The following is a 10,522-nucleotide window of genomic DNA, read 5'->3' as shown; positions in this document are numbered from 1 at the left end:
TCTTCAAGTAGCTGGAACACAAACATACCCAAACGTACAACCTGGATTGGCCCGCAGCAAGTCATAGTATTGCTTTGCATAATCATTCGTCTGCTGTATTTTCCTGAAACATCATTTCATTAAAATTTTGTCATATAAATCAATTCTTATATCATATAGTATAATACCATGATGTCAAATAAAAGCAGTTTCCTTGAGTCACTACACACACAATGAGTTTCTTCCAATTTAAGCGAGTATAGTTATAGCTTTATAGTATGTAAACAACAGATGAGGTGTGTTTAACCTCCACCGCCTCTTGCAAACGACAGGTGCTGCAACGGCCTGCCCTCCCACCCGGGTGCTCCCTTGAAAAAGTGGATTTGGTGTGTACTTGTGTGCGCTGGGGAGTCGGGTGGTGGTGTGTGAGTGTGTGCGTGTGTGGTTGGGTGCGTGTGTGGTTGGGGGTCATGCTCCGGGAAACAATAGCCTGGTTGGCGCCGCACACGACCGACCATGTGCCGTTGATTTTCATACAGCTGTTCGCCTGGGGGCCTGACAAAGGCAACGGGAGACTAGCGCGAACGCATGCATGCGCACGCGCGCGCAGACACACACACACACACACACACACACACACACACACACACACACACACACACACACACACACACACACACACACACACACACACACACACACACACACACCCGCGTGCATGTCCTTTTCTTGAAAGCATCTAAATAGCATCTACCCGCACAATACGGTCCTTTCGGGACCTGCCGCCACCCCTTTTGTCTCCCCCACGCGTCAGAGCAATTATAAGGTTAGTGCAAAAAAAAGATAAGACCATGTGTCATCCCTTCTGGTCTGTGTTTAGTGGTCCCAAACAATAGGAAGGAAGCTAGGAAAGAAGAGAGAAAGAAAGAAAGAAAGAAAGAAAGAAAGAAAGAAAGAAAGAAAGAAAGAAAGAAAGAAAGAAAGAAAGAAAGAAAGAAAGAAAGAAAGAAAGAAAGAAAGAAAGAAAGAAAGAAAGAAAGAAAGAAAGAAAGAAATATTTATATAATAATGTATAGTGAGTCCGGACATCTGGGCCAATTTGTCCAAATATTTAGCATAAACTTGAAGATATTCCCAAACAATTAAAGATTCATGAATTATTGAGCATTTACCTTTTCAATCTTTTAGAGTTTGAATATGAGAAGATAACGAATAATTAAACCCCAAATTTATGAACAATTCTGATAGTTACAAACTTTCTATTTGCTCTAAATTGATTACTGGACAGACAAGTCAACCATGGCCGATTCATAATATAAAACGTGACATGAACCCTTGTAAATTTGAGCAAATTTAATTCATGTCACAAATCTAGATTTAATAACATGATCTCTTTCGATAATACTTTATAAGTGGTGGTTGGACTTTTTTTTGTAACATACCCATTGCATATAACGGGTTATGAACTCTGGTTTTGGACAGCTGTGAGAGCAGTATTGCCATTTTGCGTGAAACGTTCAGACACGAGGGAAATTAAAGCAACAATAGTCCAGATGTATCGTGGGTCGTCGAAATCCCCTGGCGGATCCAGAACGTGTCGGGCTGCTCCCCTCCGGCTCCGCCTCCTTACCCGTGACGCGCGCCATCGTAGAGATAAAAACCAAACTTTACGCTGCAGGATCCAAAACACAGTAGATTGCGGAGTTTTTAGTAAGAAACGAGGAAAAACACGGAAATGCCAATAAGATGATCTGATATTTCACCCTGATTCCTGTTTTGAAGGATTCGTATGACGTTTCTTGATTATTGAGGAAATACTGCGCACGACGAATGCCCGCATCCACTTAATTTTGGGAAGCAAAGAACACACAAAGTCTGAGAGGAAATGGCACATATGCACCTGCGATACTTTTTGGCTTGTTCGTTGGTAAACATCGTAAGTGGATTTTTTAAAATTGAGTCATTTCAATCTCGCGCAGATCTGTGTTTATTGTGTTTTATTCTAATCTGTCGTTTCAGGTTTTATCTTCTGGAGTGTTCGAACTGAAAATCAATTCATTCCACACTGCACAACGCATTTGCAGGAGACACAGGGACTGTCACATATTTTTTAGAATTTGCCTTAAGCACCCGGAAGATGTGATCTCTGCCGAGCCACCGTGCACGTTCGGGACCGGCCAAACTAATGTCATCCGGGCGGATCACACGTCAATCTCCAGCAGTGCACCAATCAGGGTGCCTTTCCACTTCAAATGGCCGGTAATTGCAATTTAGCTTTAAAATCACAAAATCAGAGGAGGCTGAGGATCACATCAAATCATTCATGCATCATGTCAAAAATGTTTCAGGGGACATTTTCGTTGATCATTGAGTCTTGGAACGCTGAGTCCCCGACTGAATACACAGGTATCTTTCGCTTTTGTGGTTAAATGTGAAATTGTAACTTTATTGTGAATGTCGTGCGTTTTTTAATCAATTCCAACTTCTGTATGCAGACAACCAAAACAACCTGGTCAATCGCCTTGCGACCAGGAGGAGACTCGCCATCGGGGAGGACTGGTCCCAGGATGTGCACTTTGGAGAGCAGAGTGAACTGCGTTATTCTTACCACGTCTTTTGTGACGAATACTACTTCGGAGACGAATGCGCAGAGTACTGCAGGCCGCGTGATGACACACTGGGACACTACACTTGTGATGAGGAGGGCAACCGCATCTGCCTGGAGGGCTGGAAAGGAAATTACTGCTCTGAACGTAAGTAGCGTCCCAGTCATTTGCATGTGCAAACACACGCTCAGCAGTTCGAAACGTTTGAGTTATACATTTTTTAATATCTTGCTTTAGGTTTATACACTTGCTATACGGTCTTTTGTCCTGACTCGTTTGATGACTGGAGACAAAACTGGGTAGTTGATCGCCGCCCCTTTAAAATAAATTAAATTACTGTATAGTGGTATTTTTAATTGGCTTTTGATTTTAAAAATCCATCATTTATTGTGCATATGTATGGAAGAGCATTAGGGCCAGGTTGATTTTTTTTTTGAGATAGGGTATTTGCTAGATTCAAACTCACAAATTTGCTTGATTTAAAGTCACAAATTTGCTACAACTAAATGATAAAAAAAAACTTTCAGAGTTTGAGATACATCATTCGGTCGTGCGGTGGGTTATTGTTAGCAGCCTTGTGAGACGAGATAATTTGCAGAACAGAAGTGGGTACCTGTGGAGTTGCCGTTATGGCTGCACAAGGTATCGTATTTCATTAATTTTATCAGGTTTTCATGGCCTAACGACGTAGAAAATGTCAATACGACACCGCCTCTTCAAACTCCGGATAGAAAATCACAATATTGTGATTCTGTGCCAAGACTTGAAGGATCTGTTTGTTACTAAACCCGATCTCAAAGTAACAACTGATTAACTCGTCCATTTCAACAAGACCGTATCCGTCAGCTACGGAAGAGCTTTAGGCTGCTAACCCACCGCACGACCGAATGATGTATCTCAAACTCTGAAAGTTTTTTTAACGTTTAAATCAAGCAAATTTGTGACTTTAAAACTCGCAAATTTGTTACTTTGACATTAAAATCAGAATAATACCCCATGTCTAACAAAATATATATTTCTACCTGGCCCTAATGCTCTTCCGTAGCATATGTCATTATTTTAAGTGATCATACATTTACAGGTAACACCCGACTTACGACCAGCTCGACTTACGACCACCTGGACTTACGCCCATGACCTTCAGTCTGATGTTACCTGTATTTGGGTTCACAGTCACCACATAACTATATTGTGACAACAAAGAATTGGACATCCCAGATCTATAACACCACTATACTCATCACAGGTCACAATTGTCAACGTACTATAGTAATTTTTATTCTACTACTACCTTTCAGGACTGTATTTTTTTACATTTCTGCACACTAGTAGGGCAATTTTAACCCACAATGACAATGACAATTACATGGACTCATGAGGCACTACCGGATGCACTAGTTGTCAGCTGTGTTTTACAAGTAGGCTACTACAAGTGCTGGATATTACCCCTTTCATGCACCCTGTATCCTGATAATATGATCAGCTGTCTAGTGTAGGAACCGCTTTCCCCAAAAGGGCTAAAATAGCAGAATGTTAGTGTTTTCCCCCTATACTAGTAACCACCCAGTTGTCAAGTATTGGTCCGTTTGACCTTAATAGTACTACAGTAGTCCTCCTAGTATGACTGGCTTATTCAACTAGTGTGCAAAATTCGAAGTGCATCGTTGTTGAAGGACGAGTGCAATGAGTTGGCTTACCAAACCTGCAGTCCAATGAGAGCCAATACAAGACCTGTAAGCCTTTGCCAAAATAATAACTTTCGAATATGAATGACACTGTCATAGAATTATTTACAGTATTGTGGACAGATGTAGTTCAGAGTGCAAACTACTGATATATGTATACCTTGTGTCAGTGACGTGCAGTCAGGGGAGGCAGGTGAGGCCGTGCCTCACCTGTCATCATGGAAATATCAAATGAAAAAATAAATTAAACAGTTATATTTATTTCGTGATTTGTACTTTAAAGTTCTTTTCCATATAACTTCACCGTTTTTGGATTTGTTTTCTAAATCGCTGAATTTTCACATTTACCGTTCAAATACTAAGTAGAGACGAGCTGTGAGGCAGCAGCCGTTCTGAGCCTCACCATGTATTGCGCAACGACTATGCTAACTGTGCTGGCTTGCTCTGCAGTGAGACCGCATTGCTCTCCCTCTGCATATCGCTATTAAAGTGTTCTGTGAAAATGGGGCAGGCAACTATTCAGAGTTGTCTACCCTGTTGTCAGCTTAGTTTCTGTCATGAGTTTCAGACACTGTTTTTACGATAATTTGGACAACTTCGACGGGCTAGATTAAAAAGCCTGACGGGCCACATACGGGCCGCGGGCCGTAGTTTGCCCATGTCTGGTTTAGCTTCTAATTACGCCATCAACACGGATCAACACGAAGTTTTCAGACCAAACAAAGTACCCCAAAATGCATTGAGGTGATCCTTTCTCATTCAGGGCCGTTCCTTCAGTGACGTAGGATGAGGACTCGTCACCAACTTAAAAACAAGACTTCCGGAATATTCAGCACAAGTCTTAAAACGTAAAATATAGATATATACGGTGGAACCTTTGTAAAATACGCTCAGTAGAAGTCATTTGAAGCCATTTTACAAATTATGGACACAACTTGTCCGGACACGTTGGTTGTATAATTTTTTTGTGCAAACCTGACACGTGCAGGCAAGCAAGGAGAGAAGCCAGAGTTATTGGAGCATCTAAATAGCAACCAGGAGGCAAACTATTTTTTTTCCAAAATACTTGTTTTTACATTTTTTTGCAAAATGTCTTGAACTGTTACTCACCACCACCCAAGCTCAAATACATTTTAGATGAGTAACTGCCACCCTGATAGAATAGTTCCCATCTCAACATCTACTGTACACTACTGCAAACCAACAATGATCAATCAGTCTGTCACACTCTCCTTATGCGACCAAAGCCAGAATAGAGTTGATCATGATATCTTTTTTTATCACAATGAGTAATCGTGTCATTGGCTGAAAATAGTGGATACCAGCAATGTACAATAGAAGAAAATGACAACATATGTTTGATATTTACAGCACAAGGCAGCAAAAAGCAGGAAGCGTGACAACCGTACACAAATTAAGTCATGTATATTGCATTCTGTTTTAATTCAAAGTTTCAGGGACAACAGTGGTTACTACAGTCGATAGCTTGTACTCATATCGGTTTGCAGCGTGGATGAAAGAATTAATTGACACAAAAGTTCTTCGTTCTTGGGGAAATTTGACACAAAATGTAAAACCAAGTGTGTTATTATCTGGACCTCCATCCCCCACCCCTCAGAGAAACTTAAAACTAGAGTCTTTTTTCTGTTAATGAAAAGTTGGAACGTTTTTTCCCCCCTTATGTTCTCTGCTGAAATAAAATAAAGGCATTGGGGTAGCACAGATATTAAACATTACAAAAAACACTTTCAAGGTTATCTGTTTGCATGCAGTGAGGGGATTTTAACAAGAAGAAGAAAGCATCCCCCAGGCAGTGTGCCTGCCAGCTGCTTCACTTAATACTTAACTAACAGTGAAGTCTGGAAGGAGGTTGGGGGTCAGACAGGGGGCCCCCTAAATGTATGTATAAGATGTAAGGCGCGCCTATTGTAATCACACACCCTCTCCTCTCTCCTCCCCCTTAGCCATCTGCTCAGCGGACTGCAGTGAGAGGCACGGCTACTGTGAGGCCCCAGGGGGCTGTAAATGTCGAATGGGTTGGCAGGGTCCCTCATGCAGCGACTGCGTACGCTACCCGGGCTGCCTCCACGGCACCTGCAGCCAGCCGTGGCAGTGTAACTGTCAGGAGGGTTGGGGGGGGCTCTTCTGTGACCAGGATCTTAACTACTGCACCAACCACAAGCCATGTTCCCATGGTGCAACCTGCACCAATACTGGTCAGGGAAGCTACACTTGTACCTGCAAGCCTGGATATGGGGGCACTAACTGTGAGATTGAAACCAATGAATGTGACAGTAACCCCTGCAAAAACGGAGGCAGCTGCAATGTAAGTATATTCATTCCAAAGCAGAATGATGAAAACAAAAATATTATTCTACTGCGACAATCCAACTGTTTTTTTAGTGCATTAGTCAAAGGGCACCCATTCATAAAAAAAAATAAACAAACAAACAAACAAATAAATAAATACATACATACATAAAATACAAATAAATAAATAAATAAATAAATAAATAAATAAAGAGTAAATCAACGAGGATACTACCTAAAGAAAAATAGCATCCATTGGATACATTATCTGAAGAAGTGGTGAAGTCTACAGATTACATCTAATTTCACACAGTTTTGCAAGATTTAAAATATATCGGTATAATATAACTGGATTGTATCGAACGTTTTATGTTTACAAGGGAAAAAATGTAAATATACCCACCAAGTGCTATGCAAGTTGCCTGAAAAGGGAACCTTTTTTTTTTGACAGAAAAGTGTTTTTTTATATGTACCAAGTCATCAAAACATATATTGATTTTTTGACAATCAAAACATTTTTTTTATTTTACCCTGAAGTACATTTCACTGGAGCAGAGTTGGATAAGTACGATATTCAAAGCACTGTAGAATATAGTTCTTTTGCACAAGGATCTGTAGTTATTCTTAAAAGAAAATTATGAGTAATTTAGTCATTGGAAATAATTTACCAAATGTTAATTATAAGTTAGGTGAATTATTTGAAAAATCCATTTCAGTAAATAACACAGATAGCTTTATTTAACTCGTTTGCATACAACTTAGATTCGTTTTTCAATTAAATTGAAGGTGAATTCTGAACTGAATTCATAAACGAGTCAACCTAGGAATGATTTGGCCATTTTGTTTCCAAACACAAAGGTCGATGTTTTTCCCCCGCAGGACCTCGAAAACGATTACTCGTGCACCTGCCCACAAGGATTCTACGGCAAAAACTGTGAAATCATAGCAATGACGTGTGCGGATGGTCCCTGCTTCAATGGCGGCACGTGTGTGGAGACAATGAGTGGTGCTTACACTTGCCGCTGCCCGCCGAGCTACACCGGCTCCAACTGTGAGAAAAAACTGGATCGTTGCAGCAACAGGCCTTGTTTAAACGGTACGATGGCGCCTCCTTGTGACTAATGTGTAAACCTGCAATTTTAGAAAAAAAATGCTCAGCCTTGCCCACGTCTGTAAGCTCTCAGTCGTACAGGAGTGGACGGACCATCGATGAAAAGGTTTCCCCCTAACCTGAGAGCAGGGACACACACATATATACAGTAAAGTCTCGTTATATCGATATTCAAGGGAGTCCGAAAAAATATCGATATAACCGGGACTATCAATATATCCGACCCTGTTCGCATGTAATTTTCTCCGTGCGTGCATAGAAATAGTATCGATATAACCGGGACTATCGATATATCCGATATCGATATAACGAGACTTTACTATATATATATATATATATATATATATATATATATATATATATATGTACTAATATTATAGATAGATAGATAGATAGATAGATAGATAGATAGATAGATAAACTGTGGACTATCACGTCATTCTTCTCTGAGAAATGGTCTGAGAAAGGCTTCCACAATTGAGCCCCAAAGAAAAACATGATGTTATTGATGATGGCACAGAGCCAAGAGGTCGAAACACAGCCTTTTTTTTCTCTGATCAGTCTGATGCTAAACAATTGCTTTTCCCTTTTAGGTGGCGAGTGTCTGGACCTTGGCCAGAGTGTTCTCTGTCGCTGTCAGGGCGGCTTCACTGGTGCCAACTGCCAACTCAACGTTGATGACTGCGCCTCAAATCCCTGCCAGAATGCCGGGACCTGTCAAGATGGCGTCAACGACTATATTTGCTCCTGCACCTTAGGCTACACTGGCAAGAACTGCAGCGTGCGCTCCGACGCATGCGGAGAACGGCCTTGTCAGAACGGTGGCACTTGCTTCACACATTTCACAGGGCCCGTATGCCAATGCCCGAAAGGATTTATGGGTCCGAGTTGTGAGTTCACACTCCAGCCCAGTTTCAAGCCTGCTTTGCGCCAAACGTTCCAGCCCTCTTCGGCCACGCTAACCATGTCCTGCATTCTTGCCATCCTGGTCGTTGCTCTTGTGGCCGGTATTATCTTGCTAAGGAGGCGCAGAAGGCTGCAAGGAAGGAAGCATCTCAGCGACACAGCAGTTTACAATGACCTGGAGACGGTGAACAACTTGGGGGGAAGCGAGAGAGACTCCTTCCTCAGCTCGAACGGTCTGTTCAAGATCAGCAATAGCGCAGCCTGCCTAAACTTCGCCCCCTGTTCGGACGGAAGGTCGGGATACAGGCACAACCCTGGAGAGAGCAGCCTGGCAAGGGCAGATTTTATATGGCGGGACGAGGCAGGATTGGGTTCACTTACTGGCCTAAGATGAATTGAATTCGGGGAGAAGACAAGAAGACAAATACTGGATTTAGCACTTGTTGCTTCCTGTTCTTGATGTAAGGAGAAAAATTGACCATTCGAAACCCATTGTACTCCAAACAATGAACTACTCTGTTGAAGATAATTTACAAAGATTATTAAAAGAATTTTACGGGCCACACCTATCACATTGAAGACCCAAAGAGGCAGCTATCTTTTGCAGGACCTACAACTTAAACCAAATACATGAAGTTACCGGAATGAATTGCTTTGGAGAATTTGCCCCAGGTGTATGACTTTGTTTAAATATCATTGTCATTTTTTTACTTCGATTGATTTTATTTAATTTTGCTTTTCAATCTTCCTTTACTCATTTTTTCCTTATTGTGCGAACCATCATTTTTTGACTTTATTATTTATTTATTTGAAAAAAGACTTCACTTTGATTGTCACAAAATTATATTTATACAATGGGCAAACATTATTTTTTTTAGTTTTTTTTTTCTTTTGTTTTATGGGCAATGGAAGATAAAATATCCCAAACGTATTCATGGGAGGGACATAAAGATTGACTGCTAACAACTGTCATGTTGCCTGTCATGTGCCATTGTTTGCGTTCATACCAAAGTTTGTGCGGTGTTATGTGATTTCATTCATATTTAAGTTGATCATAATGTGGATTTGTGATTTAAAATAAAAGAGGTTTGATATAATACAATGACATTTGACGTGAATGGTTCATGAACAGGGCATACTGGGGTTGGATGTCATAGTTTTTAGACTTCTATATCAATCGATGAAAAGGTTTCTTCAGCCATCATCTGTACTTCGCAAAAACCTGATATGCTAGAATAAGAGTAAAAAGATGTCATCACCACAATTACTTTATATGTAATACAATACAATATAATATACATCACTGATTGAATTTTTCTGTTGACCACTGTGACTGCCATGTAAGATGATTTGTACCCGATTGACACCTGAAATGTGAATGATTTACAGAAAACCATTTTATTGATTTAAACCGTTTAAAGGACAACCGACACCATTTTTTTGTTTCCTAACTGACATCAGAAAAACGTTTGAGAGCATCTAAAATACCAAAAACACGCAGGCTGATATTTTTTAGTCAAATGCAAAACACCAAAATGAGTTAGTGTCCCAAAACTTCAAAATGACCCCGGAGATGCCGAGTTTCAGAAGGTCTCGCCCCCTTGTTCGTGACGTCACGCCAATACGTCCTGCCTTGCTCTAGAATCAAAACAATGGCTTCAAATTCGGAGAAGATGCTTTCTTGTTACTCATTCAGTTATGAATGTGATTCAAATACTTCTGAAGAGGAAAGCATAAATGTTTGCAATCGATTAAAGAAGTCCTTCCGTATCAATTCGAGCCTTCAGGACTCCAATGTAGCGTCCCAGAAAATGCACAAGATGGCGCCCAAGCTCTGTTGGAAAAGGGCTGATTTTCACCTTATTTTACATCATGTAACAACCATGAGACAACCTCTGTTGTAATTTGGTGCGGTATAAATACAA

General features: G+C 40.8%; 1 protein-coding gene across 1 annotated transcript; it reads left to right on the top strand.

Annotated features, from left to right (window-relative positions):
• The first annotated feature begins 1,692 nt into the window (after positions 1 to 1,692).
• On the top strand, positions 1,693 to 9,774 carry dlb (deltaB). Its single transcript, XM_089016899.1, has 7 exons — positions 1,693 to 1,915; positions 1,999 to 2,238; positions 2,328 to 2,385; positions 2,475 to 2,732; positions 6,235 to 6,596; positions 7,460 to 7,676; positions 8,285 to 9,774. The coding sequence occupies exons 1-7, from the start codon at positions 1,865 to 1,867 to the stop codon at positions 8,989 to 8,991; spliced, it is 1,893 nt and encodes a 630-aa protein (XP_088873025.1). The 5' UTR covers positions 1,693 to 1,864; the 3' UTR covers positions 8,992 to 9,774.
• The last annotated feature ends 748 nt before the right edge of the window (positions 9,775 to 10,522 follow it).

Source organism: Hippocampus bargibanti, linkage group LG16 (assembly GCF_051943395.1).
Source record: "Hippocampus bargibanti isolate YZ-2025 linkage group LG16, ASM5194339v1, whole genome shotgun sequence".
In the NCBI taxonomy this organism is placed as follows: domain Eukaryota; kingdom Metazoa; phylum Chordata; class Actinopteri; order Syngnathiformes; family Syngnathidae; genus Hippocampus; species Hippocampus bargibanti.
Note: the sequence above shows the minus strand (reverse complement) of the source record. Positions and strands in the feature narration are given on the sequence as shown.

Bases quoted from the DNA above. Each gene is read 5' to 3' on its own strand.
- dlb (XM_089016899.1), top strand. From the start codon at position 1,865: ATGGCACATATGCACCTGCGATACTTTTTGGCTTGTTCGTTGGTAAAC. The intron at 2,239-2,327 runs GTAATTGCAATT...AAAATGTTTCAG, and splicing joins CTTTCCACTTCAAATGGCCG to GGGACATTTTCGTTGATCAT. The intron at 2,733-6,234 runs GTAAGTAGCGTC...CCTCCCCCTTAG, and splicing joins AGGAAATTACTGCTCTGAAC to CCATCTGCTCAGCGGACTGC.